This window comes from Muntiacus reevesi, chromosome 4 (assembly GCF_963930625.1).
Source record: "Muntiacus reevesi chromosome 4, mMunRee1.1, whole genome shotgun sequence".
Classification (NCBI taxonomy): Eukaryota; Metazoa; Chordata; class Mammalia; order Artiodactyla; family Cervidae; genus Muntiacus; species Muntiacus reevesi.
In genome coordinates this window covers 152,205,084-152,221,865 of record NC_089252.1, presented here as the reverse complement: position 1 = coordinate 152,221,865, position 16,782 = coordinate 152,205,084, and the positions used below count along the sequence as shown (strand labels likewise).

Genomic DNA, 16,782 nt, shown 5'->3' with positions numbered 1-16,782 from the left:
AGAACATGTGTGTAAGTGTACAGTTTGGTAAGTTTTGACATATGTGTACATCTGTGAAACTGTCACCACAGTCAAGATAAATGTTTCTTCATGCGCTTTTGTAATTACTTTTTCTGATCCCTTCAAACCTCAAGTAACTACTCTTCTGCCTAGTTTGCATTTTCTAGAAACTTATATAAATGGGATTATACAATGTGTACATATCTGCCTGCTGTTTAATTGATATATTGGTTTTTAATTTTAGTCATTAATTTTTAGTTTTTGACCTTCTAGTTGATTTCAAAAATAGATGCCAGTTCTTTGATAAAATTCATAATCTTTTAATCTATTCTCTTGAGTATATTAATTACAGTTATTTTTATTTCTATGTGCATCATTAACCACTTTATATTATCTGTCTTTTCCTATTGGGTTTTAAGTAATTTTCCTCATCTTATTTTCCTGTGTACCTATTTTTTTAAAAAATTGAATGTCAAAGCTATTATGTGAACAATTATATAGATTCATGAAGATATAATCCTACTAGGGAAGACTAATTTTCTTCTTGAATGCAGATAGAAAATGAGTTTTAGACCTTGGACTGGTCTGTTTCTGGTTTGTCGTCTTGTGTTATAGTCCTTTATGTACCACATCTGATATCCTGGACTGCACCCAGAGTTCCTGGTGTATTCTGATTTGGTGTATCCTGAATTCCAGCTTTTGTTTCATCAGCATTATGAGACTACTAGAACCTGTATTTAGGGATTTTCTTGTATCAGTTATTCTTCACTTGGTCTTTCCTCTGTCGACTTAAAAAATGTACAACGTGAAAGTTGAGAGCTAAGTTTTCTTTGGGGCAAAATGAGGACTGCAGTCTGGGAGGCAGCACCTCAGATAGTGCTGGGAAACCGTCCCAATGAGGTATGGGGGGAGGACAGTAGATACGTGATTTTGGTGAAGGCGGAACACGTGCAATCAAGCATTTATTTTTCGTGAAGTTTTCTACTAGTCTTGTGAAATTTTGCTGGTCATGAGGAACAGTTGTCACCATGAAGGATTTTAGAGCTTTTGTAGATGCGGAGATATAAGTATTGGGCTCATAAAATCAACTCCTGAAAATATGTAACTATCTGAAGGCCTGTCTTGCCAGTTTTTCTCTGAGCACAGAATGCCTCATCTCTGTTCTCAACCCTAAACTCCTTTCAAGGGTTGTGAAAATCCGAAGCTGCAGCAGCACGTGATTTAATCCTTGTAGAGGTAGATGGCAAGTGCCCATGGCAAGTGCCAGTTTGTAGTTGATGCTTCTCATCTACATAGTTTAGGTGTCAGCAAATACTCTACAGGAAATTGTGCTAAAATTTGGGGCTTACTTTCTGAGTCTTTCTTTTTCTGGTGGTTGGTCCCTTGTGTTTTAGTAGTATTGGTAGCCAGAAATTCAATTTCTGTCTCACCCAGTGATTGCCCCAGATTATAAGCCACAGTGTTCCATATGGTCCCTGAAAATCAGAAAATCTCACAAGAGGAAAAGACAGCAATAAGAGAGGAGCACAGAGAAATGACTTCAGAGATTTGCAGATCTCTTTTAAGTCTTCAATTGAGTCATAATGAGCACATACCTGTGAGGAAACCACTCAGGGTAGGGAAGGAACCACTCAAAAGGATCAGGGGTAAAATCCTTGGCTCTCATACAGGGCCAAGAATAGTTTGTGTCCCCACAAGTCCAAGAGGCAGAGCCTTGGAATTTATGGTTCATCAGGTAGAGTGGAGGGGTGAGAGTGGGACGAAGTTAGCCCTAGATTAAAGGCTTCTTTGATTCTACCTAACAAAGCCGAAAAACTAGGCTCAATAGGATCAAATGACTTCCAGGTAACTTAAATACATCTCAGAACAAAACCCGAAAGTACTTAATGAGAATACAAATATATCTAGCAGTTAATAAGATGAAAATTCATAATGTCTGGATTTCAGTAAAAAAAATTATCAAGCATGCAAAGATGCAAGAATATATGACCCATGATGAGAAGAAAAATTAACTAATAGAACAAAGCCAGAATTGACACTGTCAGCATAATTAGTTAACAAAGGTATTAAAAATTATTACTGTAATTCATATGTTTAAGAATATAGAGGATGCTAGCATGTGTTGAGGCAGCCAATTTTAGATACTTTATGTTTGGTAATCCCAAAATATGAAGTCCTTGTGTGGTCTAAATATTCTATTTGCTGTTTCTGTCAACTCATGCATGGTAACATTTCTTTTTGTATTTGGCGAATATTAACTCTGAACTCACATTTTAATAATATGATCTATGGGAATTCTGAGGATTTAAATTAGGCTTGTTTTCCTGTAGAATACATTTGGGTTTGCCAAGTTTGGAGTCCAGGAGACACTATTCTTTTAGGACAACTGTAGACTCTTTGGAGGATCCTGTTTTACTGTAGAGATGCAAGTTCAGTTCCTAATATGTAGTATCTCAACGCTTAGCTTCATTTTCTTAGCTCTCTTATGGGCCATGACCCTGAAGGAATACCAGATTTTAAATGTGCTCACTAGTACCTTTAAATTTTAGCTTACTAGACTTCTTGCTTCCTGGTCCCTTTGCAATACATGAAAATGTACGTTTGTTGTGTTTTCACAATTATATTTATATTACATTATATTTATAGTACATAACATAGCCAGACACATAGTAGGTGCTCAACAAATGTGTAAAAAATATTTTTATTGTGAAAAAATATTACCAAGAAAATGAAGAATTTTCCATATGAACTACTAACATGAACATCAAGACCTGTTTTTGTCTTTGAGTATGCCTTGTAATTTTTTTTAATAGCTGGACATGATGTACCAGGTACGCATAGACCTTTGGTAATATGGCAGTAAGATGTGGAGGGAAGGAGGCATTTTATGGTTCTGTCATTAGGTCTCACTCTTCAGTGAGCCTGTGCCCCTGGACTGAACCTCCATGTGCTTCTTAGTTATCCCACGGGTCCCTAAGCAGGGAGAGGATAGCTTGAGAGGCCTGGAGTTGGGCATTGCCTTTCCTCCAGATCAGTTAGATTCTGATTGAAATTCAGCACGTTGGGTGAGGTGAAGCAGCTTCTCCTGAGGGCAGTCCTTGTGAAGAAGAATAGAGTGTTCTGGAGCATTTTAAAAATGAGCCTCCCTCCCACCCCTGCCATGGCTAGGTGCCTGGAGTTTTTAACTTTCAGTCACGCACACACTGAGTATTCTTGCCTGGAAAATCCCATGGACAGAGGAGCCTGGCGGGCTATGGTACCTAGTGTCACAAAGAATCAGATACAGCTGAAGTGACTTAGCACAGCACAGCACTTGTACCCACTGAGCCTGCAGCATTAATTACCGTTCAGGTTTTCCTCTGCCAGCACTGCCTGGTTTCCAAGGCAGTTTTTTTTTGTGTGTGTTTTTTTTTTTTTAATAAGTTTTTGCTGTAATCAGCTGTGACTCTCTGTACTCACCTGTCTGCCTCTATAATGGTTTGACCTCGCCTGTGTTACAGGTCTTAGAAAAGTTATTGAGTTTTCAGTCTGTTAAGCTTTTTGCTTAAGTGGCTACTTCCAAGCTTCTTATATCTGGAATTGATAACCTGTTAATAAATTTTAACACCATTATTTAATTAATCTGTAAGTGGAATGGGTAGAAAAATAATAAGTTTGCAAGTACAAGGAGTCAGTCTCAACAAGTTAGAGGACTTGTGAATGAAAGAGGAAATCTTTGAATGAAAACCAATTTCAGAATAGAAGGCAGAAGTCATGTATCAGTTCACTTCAGTTCAGTTGCTCAGTCGTGTCTTCGTGTCTGACTCTTTGAGACCCCATGGACTGCAGCATGCCACACTTCCCTGTCCATCACCAACTCCCAAAGCATACTCAAGCTCATGTCCATTGAGTTGGTGATGCCATCCAACCATCTCATCCTCTGTTGTCTCGTTTCCTCCTGCCTTCAATCTTTCCCAGCATGAGGGTCTTTTCAAATGAGTCAGGTCTTTGCAGCAGGTGGCCAAAGTATTGGAGGTAAAGCTTTGGCATCAGTCCTTCCAATGAATACTCAGGACTGATTTCCTTTAAGGGTGGACTGGTTGGATCTCCTTGCAGTCTAAGGGCCGCTCAAGAGTCTTCTCCAACAACACAGCTCAAAAGCATCAATTCATTGGTGCTCAGCTTTCTTTATAGTCCAGTTCTCATATCCATACATGACCACTGGAAAAACCATAGCTTTGACTAGATGGACCTTTGCTGGCAAAGTAATGCCTCTGCTTTTTAATATGCTGTCTAGGTTGGTCATAACTTTTCTTCCAAGAAGCAAATGTCTTTTAATTTCATGGCTGCAGTCACCATCTGCAGTGATTTTGGAGCCCAAGAAAGTAAAATCTCTCACTGTTTCAATTGTTTCCCCATCTATTTTCCGTGAAATGGTGGGACCAGATGCCATGATCTTAGTTTTCTGAATGTTGAGCTTTAAGCTAACTTTTTCACTCTCCTCTTTCACTTTCATTAAGAGGCTCTTTAGTTCTTTTTCACTTTCTGCCATAAGGGTGGTGTCATCTGCATATCTGAGGTTATTGATATTTCTCCCAGTGATCTTGATTCCAGCTTGTGCTTCATTCAGTCCAGCATTTCTCATGATGTACTCTGCATATAAGTTAAATAAGCAGGGTGACAATATGCAGCCTTGACATACTCCTTTCCTTATTTGGGACCAGTCTGTTGTTCCATATCCAGCTCTAACTGTTGCTTCTTGACCTGCATACAGGTTTCTCAAGAGGCAGGTCAGGTGATCTGGTATTCCCATCTCTTTTAAGAATTTTCCACTGTTTGTTGTGATGAAGTCATGTATGCTGCTGCTGCTGCTAAGTTGCTGCAGTCGTGTCTGACTCTGTGCGACCCCATAGACGGCAGCCCACCAGGCTCCCCCATCCCTGGGATTCTTTAGGCAAGAACACTGGAGTGGGTTGCCATTTCCTCTAATGCATGAAAGTGAAAAGTGAAAGTGAAGTCGCTCAGTCGTGCTTGACTCTTAGCAATCCCATGGACTGCAGCCCACCAGACTCCTCCATCCATGGGATTTTCCAGGCAAGTATACATGGATACAAATAATAGAAAACTTGGGGGACATGGTAGAATTTTGGCTCTTGGTTTTATTTTGGCTTCCCAACCTTCCCAATAGGTATGGTTGTAGGAGGGCCAGTCCCTCCTGTCCCATCACCACCTATGATCAGGGAGCCAATGTCTGAGCCTCATATTGATCAGGATTGCTTGGAAAAATGGATCAGCCTTCAGGGGATTAGTCTTTTGACAGTTTAACCTTTCTTTTTCAGTTGGATCAATAGAATGCCCAACACTAAATTAAAACCTAGTTTGAAAGTATAAATGTTATTTTTTTTCAAAGCTGGTGTCCATATAATAATGATGATGCAAAAAATTTAATAATAGAGATGATATTGTCATTCCAAAAGGAAATGAATATTCATTGGAGGGACTGAAGCAAAAGCTTAAGCTCCAATGCTTTGGCCACCTGATGCGAAGAGCTGACTCATTGGAAAAGACTCTGATGCTGGGAAAGATTGAAGGAAAGAGGAGAAGGAGTAAGCAGAGGAAGAGATGGTTAGGTAGCATCACTGATTCAATGCACATGAATTTGAGCAAACTCTGGGAGATGATGGAGGACGTGGTTTGATTCTCCTTTCTTTCTAGAACCTTTTGAAATGTACATTATAATGCATATTACAATACACATGCTATACTTATAATGCATATTATGATTTTTAGTTTCATATGCAATTATGTTTCAACTCACCATATTTGATTTTCTGTCAAACTCAATGAATCACAAATATTTTCTGTGTAAACACCTACTTCTAATAAGGAATGATAGCCATCTGTTCAATGTTTTTAAATTCTTAGTACACTGAAGTAAGAAGATTTGATCTAAATATTAATGAAATGGTGTCCTCAGGGTAGAAAAGTTTCATCATTTTGTACTTATTATATAAAATTATGTTTGCCTAACTAGAATAGCCTTCATGCTTAATGATGTTCTGGTGTGTTTTGTTGTATAATTTTCTTTGTCGGAGTCCTATCCATGGACTGAGTCTCTAGTTGTTGTTATTTTTATTCTGTTAGCATTTTAAAATTAATAAATCTTCAAATATCATTTTCTTATAAACTGTACATTTGTACAAACTAGTCATGAATTCTTCATATACTTATTTTAATCTTATTAGAAGTGAAGTTCAATTAATTTTAAGTCTCTGATCCATTTTCATTTTACACTTTATCCTCTTCTAGACCTAAGAAATAGAACATATTAATTGTCAAGTATGCTAATATTTAAAATGTTAAATATTAATGTTAAAGAATCTTATCAGTGTGTTACTTTGGGTTCATTTTATATTTTAGAGAGGCATGCAATAATGGATAAAATAGAAGAAGTAACACTTTGTCTCTTAACGAGTAAGATTAATTCCTTTTTGTAAGCTAAAGACTTTTGAGTTCGCAGACTTTGAACTAATCTCTCATTTAACAAAACAGTCCTCAAGATAAAAGTCATGTAACCCAACCCTTTACACTGTGCTTGACCATCACTGCATGCATTGTCTTCACTGGAGGGAAATTATCACCTCCTGTGAGAATCAATCCTGTAAGCTCTTATGGCTATTACTCCAATATATGAAATGTTTGACAATGAAGGAGATTTCCTAGAGAAGATCATGTCTGACCTTAATTTTAAGGTCCACAGGAAATATAGGTGTTATTCAAGTGATGGAGGAAGAAGAGTACCCCCAGCAGAGTGTTCAGCATGAATGTAGGAAACTGATGTCTGTTTAGTGTTGATGGGGCTAGAGGGAAAGCTGGTGAGAGAGGAGAGATGAGCCTGAGTCAAGTCAAGCAGTGCCTTCTATACCATGGTAAGGAACTTGAGTTTTATTCTTTAGGTGAGGAGTGGTCACTGAAAGATTTTTAAAGTGAAGGGGTAATATGACCATAGTTATGTTTTGGTTAGCTCTATTGTGGGTGGATTGAGATGGAAAAAGAGGCTGGAGTAAGGGAGACCAGTCAGATTTTTGCCACAGTCCCGCTGCAACAAATTATGGGAGAAGCGCATGCATGGAAGTTTATAAACTAATAAGACTGTTGATGGAAATGGAAGGTGTGCAGGAATCAAGAATCGAGAATGAATCTAACCTTGTCATTTTGAAAATGCTAAGATGATGAAGTCAGAAGTAGGGGTGGATTTAGGGATGGGAAAGATCAGATTGGAGTCATAGGTAAACGGTGTGCTGGGACAAGAGGTGGAAATTTTGAATTCTTTTGTTTTTTAATTAACTTATTTATTTTTTGTCCGTGCTGGGTCTTTGTTGCCGTGCTCAGACTTCCTCTAGTTGCAGCAGGCGGGGGCTACTCTTCTGTGGTGCGCAAGCTTCCCAGTTGCAGTGGCTCCTCTCCTTGCAGAGCACAGGCTGGAGATGAGGGAGCATCAGTGGTGCTGGTGCATGGGCTCGGTATTTGTGCATGGGGGCTCAGTAGTTGTGATGCTTGGGTTTAGTTGCCCCGTGGCATGTGAAATCTTTCCAGACTGGGGATTGAATCCGTGTCCCCTGCATTGGCAGGCAGATCCTTAGCCACTGGCCCACCACGGCATCCTGGATTCTTTCTTGTATGCTAAGTTTGAATCGACAGTAGGGCATCCAGGAATACAGCAGGTAGGTTGTTCTTCCAGTCTGAAGCTCAGGAGGAAAAGTCTATGCTGGAGATACTGGGTATTAAACCCACAGAGTGAATGAGACTCTACAGGGATATGACAAAGAGAAAGACTGAGGACAGACCGTGGGGAATATTGTTGTTTATGTGACAAGCGGAAGAGATGCCCCACAAATGGATGAGAATAAACAAGAAAGTAGAAAAAGCGCAAGGAATATTTGGTGGTAGGGAAACCAAAGAAGTAGAGTATCAGAAAGGACAGAGTGGATCACTGCTGTGTCAGATGTAGCCTGTAAGTTAAAGGCCAGTTTATTTCTACTATATTTGGCAGTGGTGAGGACCATTAACATTTGCCAGAACAATTTAAATAGCGCTTGCGTTGTATGTAAGATCTCATGGTGGGGACTGATGAAGATTACTCTCTTGAAGTCTGGATGAGAAGTCTTGTATGGATGGTAGTTCAGGGACATGAGGTCAAGAAAGCACTGTTTTTAGGATGGACTTAAGAAGCTTAAGAGGCAGAGGGAAGAGAACCCAGAGAGAGAGCGATTGGACAGAAGGAGAGAAAAGATGGTTGGTGAAACAAGGCACCTAAACAGGGGAGGCTGTGGTTTTAAAAGCACATGTGATGTTTTTGCAGGAAAAGCACAGAGAAAAACAAAAGAAGACAGTAGGAATAGCAGAGAAAGCAGATAAATGGATGGATGGATGTGAGTGGGAAGAAAGTTGAAGGAAGTCATATTAAGTGGTAGCAAAATTTGCTTGAGGTTGAGACTAAGGCCACATTCTGAGAGTGAAGGTGGCTTAGTAGGAGCTCTGAGGTGTAATTTAAAATGGATGTATTGATGTGCAGTGCTGTGGTAACAGCAGAAGTTGGGGATCTTGATTATGTAGTAGTGCATCAACCCATTGGTGTAGCTTTTCCCGCAGAAGTTTACTGAAATTGGAGAAAGCAAATTGTAGCTCTGAGTCAGAGTTGGGGTTTTGTTGGGCAAATATAAAATAAATCTAGGGTGCACACAAAACAAGGGTGCTGGGGAGAAGAAAGTATGATGAGGAAACAGCAGTTTAGTGCTGGATAGGAGGGAACGGATCTCAGGACATGGTTAATTGGGATCTCAGGACATGGTTAATTGCTGGGGAGAAAATGGGGAGGAGGTGAAGCTTAAGGACCTACAGGGCTCCACAGGGTTCAAAAGGTGGGTGTAGTTTAGACACCAGATTTACAATGACGGGGGTTTTTAGTTGTATAGTGGAATATTGTTTATTCATTTGTTTCTGTGTCCCTTCCTTTTTTAATCTATTGGACAAATATTTATTATTTGAAACGTGCCGTGTGTCAGCGCCATGGAGACACCAGTGGTGAGGAAGACAAGCATGGTCCTCACTGTTTTGCAGCTTATACACAGGTGTGGTGCCTGCACCGCAGGCGGTAAGCTTCACAGTCTTGGGCATTAGGTTTTCTGAGGTTGAATTATCTGAGAGATGACTACATCATCACCAACAAGATGCATTTCCCTGCATATTGTAGAATTTTTTGGAAGACTTGAGGGCAGGTCTTATTTTTTCTTCCAGAATCTGCCCATCAGTATTTCATCCAATAAAAATATTTTACTGTGTGTTCTGCTGAATACTGGGGACATAAAGAAAGATAAGAAATAAAGATTCCACAACTTGGACCATTATAAACCCCATTCATTCTTTCTTACCTTCTCAGAACCTTTGATTTACTGATCATCTTGTATCTGGTAAGACAACACTAGCTGCAGTAATAAAATCCTACAAAATATAGAATGACTATATCTCACTTGAATGTCTCACTCATATAAAGCCCCAAACATGGCAGATACTTCTGTCTGAAGCAGTGATTCAGGGACCCACGGACTTTTCATCGTAGGGCTCCACCTTTTTCAACTTGTTTGCAATACTTGCCTTGCATTTGTGGATCAGTGTGATGCTAGGGAACTAATTTTGTCTGGCTCTGGGAGTGAAGCATGTAACATAGGCTTAGCTAATCATTGCTTTTCATAATTCTGGCTATGGTGATTGGTTCAGGATCCAAACAAGCCCAGGTAGAGTTAATCACATGACTTTCTTGAGAAATGCTCCCACAAATCATTTCTCTCTAGACAAAAATGAAGACACATTCCTCCGGATTGCTACAGTCATTTTAAGATTACAAAAATTATGTGCAAATGTGTGGAAGGAGCTGGTTAAGATGGGACCCCACCCTGAAGAATGAACTGGGAAACAGAGATAAATCAAGCCTTGGTTCATATTGTTTGAGTAGGGGATCAAGCCTTTCTTGAAGTCATATTATTGTTTAGTTAAACTAAATCTACACTATTTTCTAAACATTTATAGTAAGGAGAAAATTATTTTTTGTTCAGGGAACAAATACCTTTTTTTTTTCAGAAAATATGAGAAACCATAAAGATCAACTTATTATAATTTAAGCTGATACTAGTTTTCTGTTTTATTTATTTAAATTTTACAATGGTATCTATTTAACATATTTTTTTCTTTTTTTTCCATTTATTTTTATTAGTTGGAGGCTAATTACTTTACAATATTGTGTAACACCATTTTTGGAGTACATCAGAAGCCCAAGTATTCCGTAGTGATTAAAAAGCAAGGGTTTGGAACCATTGTTTTTGTTATTGGCAACACAGAATATTCTTACTGGCATGTAGATTGTCTGCTGTGCTGACTTTGATTGAGTTTTGACTGCAGAAAATTAAATATATTCCTTTAAATAACTGCAAATTATGTATATCTGTATGTACATAATTATATACATATTATGTACACAATGTATATTATGTATATGTATACTTAATGTATGTATACATTATATGTATATCATATGTATACATTATATGTATGTATACATTAAGTAGTTGCACATATAAATTATGCATGTGATTGACACATTGTATATAGGAGATTTTGGAGCAGAAGACGTTATGAATAGTAGTGTTAGCTTCAGCTTGGCATCTTCTTGAGGAAAGTGCCTCCTTTCATATTTCCTGGTCAGGATAGTATATGTAATGCCACATTTTCTCCTCTAAATTAAATATCTTGCTCAGACTTCCTACTTACTGAGGTGAACAGAGAGTACAAAACTGGTAATTTTTAGAGCATCTTTTTTATCTCTAAAATTTAAAGCAGTCCCAAGGCTTGTTGAGTCCTGGAAATAAACTCTTGAGTCTGCATTCACCTGTCCTTCCCCTCTCCTGTTGCTGCTTCGGTGATGGTCTTTGGCACAATGATGCCATCTGAAGGAGTGTAGGTTTGCAACCTCAGGAACTTGCTGGTGAAATCTGAAACTGGCTCTGTACAAGGAGGGAAGGAACAGACCAAAGCATGAAGCAGACTGCTCCAGATTGGTAGGCTTAGCAAGCAAAGGAACTTATGTGTGAGGCTTATCTCGAGTCGTCGCAAGACAGTAGATTTCTGCATCTACACACCAGAATCAGAGGTTTATACAGAGCTCTTCAGTGGGTTCAGTCATACAGTCCATCCTGATGGTCTCAAAAACACGTTTACTCTCTTAAGACTGCGTTCTTGGAAATGGTTTCCATTAGGGGAACAGTGTGGGCTTCCCCAGTGGTTCAACAGTAAAGAGTCTGCCTGCAATGCAGGAGCCGAAGGAGATGCAAGTTCAATCCCTGGGCTGCGAAGACCCTTTGGAGGAGGAAATGGCAACACACTCGGTATTCCTGCCTGGAGACTCCCATGGACAGAGGAGCCTGACGGGTTGCAGTCTGTGGGGTCGCAAAGAGTTGGACACGACTGAAGCGACTTAGCCTACAAGCACAGGGAAACAGTGGGCAGCGTATATCCCAAGTCCAGGAATGGGGGCGAGGAAACTCTCGTTGCCCGGGTTCTGTTCCTGGGTCAGCCAGCTGTCATGTCCTCTCGATGACCTCCACCAACAGACTGCTGGAATCCTACCCGGGTTGCTGTGTTCCTAATGAAAGTGGGTGACTGCTCTAGTGGTTGCTCTTCCCTTGAGGCCAGCTCGGTCTCTTTACTTGAATTCCAAGGCCATGGCCCTTGATACTTCGACCTTTACCAGCAACTATGGACTCAAACCCAAGTGAGGTTCTGCCACCTTGGAGACCAGAATCTTTGTATCCTCTCTGAATCTAGAAGCCCTCTACTCAACCTTGCTTCAACAACTTCCCAGGCGTACCCCCATCTCTTAACTGGAAGCACAAATGCTTCTAGTCCTTCTCCTCTGAGGTTGTTTAGTTTATTTCTTTGTTCAAGGTCTCCTGCTGAAAACTGCTTCTAAAGAAAAGGGACCCAGAACTTAGCATACAAGTCTGGCTGTGAGGTAAACAGCAAATGTTCCTTTCTGTTCTTTTGCTGATGAGAACACAGCAGTAAAAAAAGCCAAGAAACAAAGTAGTTTCTCCCTAATTCTCTTACACCTACCTACTTCCATCTTCCACAATTCATGTGAGCTCATCATACATTTTAAAATTAGCTTTTAGGTCATTATCCTTGTTAAAATCTTAATGATTCTTAGTGGTTCTAAACCTACTGTATCTCCAGGAAAGATTCTGAGATTCTAGGCTATTTCGGTACTTTAACACAACATTTGTGACAATTAATCACTGTACCCTCCAACCCTCTCTTCTAACGCATAGACTTGTGTACCACTTTAATGCTGCCGATCGTTTTAAGATTTGTTTTCCAATTACCTTGACCATATCAAAGGTGATGGCCCATACAGTCCAAGACACATTTTATTAGTAACATAAACATACAGTAAGATTTACAAATATACATATGATTAAAAGTCATTTATCACCTTGTCAGTGATGTATCCCTCTTAGTGATGTCTTATTTCAGTTGACTGTTTTCACTCAGGTGTCTCCTGAATCTCCTCTAAAGAAGAGTGTCAAAAAATTCTGAATTATTTTACCTATATGAAAGGTGGCATATAACTTACTGTCCAAACCGATACACTTCAGAAAGGAAGGGGACACTCTTAATAATTATGCCAGGACAAGAGTCACAAGCCACTGCTGTCCCAGGGAAACCAGATGCGTGGTCACACCACAGGGTGGAGATAGGTTACTTTCATGTGACGTCCTTAGGTAACTCTGAGGTTCCTGGTTTGATTAAATTGATGGGGAGTCAACTGATGACAGTCTGTGTGTACATATTTCTAGCATTAGGATGGTCACTCAATGAGTTAACCTTGAAGTAGGTTATGGGAAATTTTTTTTTTTTAAATATGATTTGACTCAACATTTGGGTCACTCTGGTTCTGCCCTTAATATATTGAAGCTCTTTTATTGTGTGTTTCAAGTGAATTGCAAGTCATATTAGCCTGCCATTTTGTTATAATGGCTGTAATGACTGAAATTAGTGCCAGGCAATGAGTTCGGCAATGACAGCATAAATGATCCTGTCACATCTCTCGTTTTACTAACTCTTTATTATTTCAGTTGGCATGTACAGTTAACCCACTGTATTTTATTTGCAAAGCACTCTTGAGTCTTTGACTTTTAAAGTGTATCCATTAGTGAAATTTTTGACATATGCATATGTTAAGAAAGAAATTCACATTTTAATTTCAAAGAACTCTAATTTCTGGTCTTAGCAGTTCTTCAACATATCAACTGCTGAATTAAATAAATAGATCAAGGCTGAAAGACTTGCAGCAAAGGGAACACTGAGTCCATCAGTCTAAAATAAGATCACGTTTTCATTAACTGCTCAAATGATGGCTGGCTTTGAACATCTTCCTGACCTGCTCACAGCTGTACCTCTAGCCCCTTGATCTGCAGCTGGCATGTAAGAAACACACATTCAATATTTGTTCAAAGAATGGATGATATTCTTTGCAGTTTGCTTTAAGATATTTGTGGCATGGATTTTTCACTCTCAAGCATTCTCTGTTTAATATCTATTTTTAATATTCCTGACAAGGTGTTGTGTGGAGACTTGCAATTCCCTGGATTTCTATAATTATTGATTCAATTATCACAAGTTGTGTAAGGCTGTAATTTGCAGCATCAGTATCCTTTGCTTCAGTAGAACATTTTCCACATTCTTCTCTCAGTTATAATTCACTTTCCCTCTGACCTTCAGATTTGTCCTTTCCTTCTCTTGTACAGGCCAAGAAACCAGATGAGGTAACCAAATCTCCCATATTTGCTCCATTTAAAGTTGTAGCTGGGGTAATGTTTCTATTAGCCTGGTTTCCAAATGAAATCTAAAGTGCTCTTTTAGTAAAAGAAAGGGATGAGGGGAAATTGGTTAAATCTTAAAAGATGATTTATTCCTATGCTCAGAAACCTATGTGAGAGCTACTGTCTGTCCCTAGAGAGATATTTTCCAGATGGAAATATATATATATTTTCCCATAGCTTTGACATATCATCAAAAAGAAATATTTTCTCTCATGAAAAATTTTACTGTAAGATTTCAGATCTACCCTATTTTAATTGTAGTTCCTATATGTGCATCATCTCCTTTTTCATTATTTGGATAAACTTTCTCTTAGAAGAAACCAGGATGGCCTATGTTTATTTTTTCTTAATCTTGTTTGTTTTTTTAAATCTTCCTCACCTTTCAGGATACTAGTGCTCTCAGTTCTCTTTATCATAAATCAGAATATTTATCTGGCCTATTTATGATACCAGTAATTATTACTTTAATATTCGTCCTAATACATGCTCCTCCTTGAAGTATTTGCATTTTAACATGTTCTCTTTTTTTATTGAAGTGTGGTTCATGTAGAGTGTTATAGGTATAAAATGTAGTGTTTCACAGTGTTTAAAGGTTATGCTCCACTTACAGATGTTATAAAATATTGGGTATTCCTTGTGTTGTACAGTGTACCCTGTAGCTTATTTTATACATAATAGTTTGTACCTCTTAATCCCTATATTGCCCCTTTCCTTCTTCTCACTGGTAACTACTGGTTGGTTCTCTCTATCTGTGGGTCTGCTTTTTTCATTGTTATTATGTTTACTAGATTGTTTTATTTTTTAGACTCTACATATAACATATCATACAGTATTTATCTTTTGGTCTGACTCTTATTTAGCATAACACCCTCCAAATTCATCCATGAAATAGCAAAATTTCATTCTCCATTATGGCCTTATTCCTTATGTATGTGTGTGTGTGTGTATTCATATGCTGATAGACACTTTTGTTGTTTCCATATCTTAACAATTGCAAATAATGTTACTATGAACATTGGGATTCATGTATGTTTTTGAAGTAGTGTTTTTTGGCTCATTTGGTTATATATCCCGGAGTGGAATTGCTGAGTCAAATGGTAGCGCTATGTTTAGTTTTTTGAGAAACCTCCATAGTGTTTTCCATAGTGGCTGTGCCAGTTTACCTTCCCACCTGTAGTGTAAAGGGGTTCCCTTTTCTCCACATCCCTGCCAACATTTGTTATTTGTGTTCTTTTTAATAACAGCCATTGTGATAGATGTGAGATGATATCGCATTTTAGTTTTGACTTCCATTCCCTGATGATAAGTGATACTGAGCATTTTTTCATGTGTCTCTTGGCTATCTGCATGTCTTCTTTGGAAAAATATCTATTCAGGTCTTCCGCCTGCTTTTCAATCAGGTTATTTATTTATTTATTTGATGTCCACTTGTTTGACCTATTTATGTATTTTGGATATTAACTCATTGTCAGTCATATCATTTGCAAATGTTTTCTCCCAAGTTGTCATTTTGTTTTGTTGATGGTTACCTTTGGCTCAGTCAGTTAAGATTCCACCTGTAATGCAGGAGATCTAGATTCGATCCCTGGGTCTGGAAGATCCCCTGAAGAAGGAAACAGCAGCCCATTCCAGTATTCTTGCCTGGGGAATCCCAGGGACAGAGGAGCCTAACAGGCTATGGGGTCACAAGAGTCGGACACGACATAGTGAGTGCACCACTCCCACCTTTTCTCTGTGCAAAAGCTTTTAACTTTAATTAGGTCCCATTTTTTATTTTTGCTTTTATTTCCTTCAATTTAAGAGACAGATCCAAAATTGCTACAATTTTAGTGAGACAGTATTCTGCTTGTGCTTTCCTTTAGGAGTTTTGTGGTTTCCAGCTCTACATATTGATCTTTAATCCATTTTGAGTTTATTTTTGTGTATGGTGTTAGGGAGTGTTTTGATTTCATTCTTTTATGTGTCGCTGTCCAGTTTTCCAAGCACCGCTTATTGAAGAGACTGTCTTTTCTCCATTGTGTGCTCTGACCTCCTTCGCCATAGATTAATGACCATTCTCTCCATTTTTAGTAATTATCTTTGTAAATGGATATTAGGCATGATCAGAAATCATGTTTTGCTGGGAACCACACTGACTGCATAACACATGTGCATGCTGCCAGACCCCACACACTTGTGCACCAGCCTGTGTGTGGAATGGATATTTTAGCTACGAGTAAGCCTAGTAAGCCTTCTGACTCTTATGATAGAGACTTCATTTTTACTGTTCACATTTTCATGTGCTTTAATATAAGGGAAATTTACCTATCATTTGACCAGTACTGGGAATGGGCCTGTGGGAGCAAAAGGGAATTAAGAATTTATGCAACATGTTTACCATTTGCCTTACTTAAGTAGTTTCAGTAAATGAACCAAAAACATATTTCTGAAATAAAAAATATAAGGTAAGTGTTCTGATTCATCTTATTTTCATGCCAGTATAATGAGTGCTCTCTGTACACTAGATTTTCATGCTAGTATTTGCTCTAGGATGATGTGGAGATTGTCTTGGACTTCATCATCTATTTACAAAAGAGCAATAAGGACTTTAGGTAGTTTCTCTGTAAGACAAGTGCTAGGGTCTAAGACTTCAGAATATTAGTGAGATAAAAGAAATTAACTAAAACATGTATGTATTTTGAGTTGCAATATGTACACTGATGTCCAATAATAATTATATTGCAGGTCAGTTGCTCCGGTTAAAAATGTTTCGTGAGGATCATGGATCATGGATGACAATGTTCTTCAGCACAATTCTCTTTCTCTTCATCTTTTCTCACATATACAACACGATTCTTCTAATGGATGGGACAATGGGGTAGGTTATCTT

General features: G+C 38.6%; 1 protein-coding gene across 5 annotated transcripts in view; it reads left to right on the top strand.

The window, feature by feature from the left end:
• Window positions 1–16,782, top strand: part of TMEM117 (transmembrane protein 117) — a 596,659-nt gene that overhangs the window by 119,255 nt on the left and 460,622 nt on the right. For 4 of the 5 annotated variants that reach the window (XM_065934576.1, XM_065934575.1, XM_065934577.1 and 1 more), the window contains one exon: window positions 16,638–16,770. The exons of the other annotated variant lie outside the window; for it this stretch is intronic. In XM_065934576.1, the coding sequence (XP_065790648.1) occupies window positions 16,638–16,770 (133 nt within the window). The remainder of the gene's footprint in view (window positions 1–16,637; window positions 16,771–16,782) is intronic. 5 annotated transcript variants of the gene reach the window in all.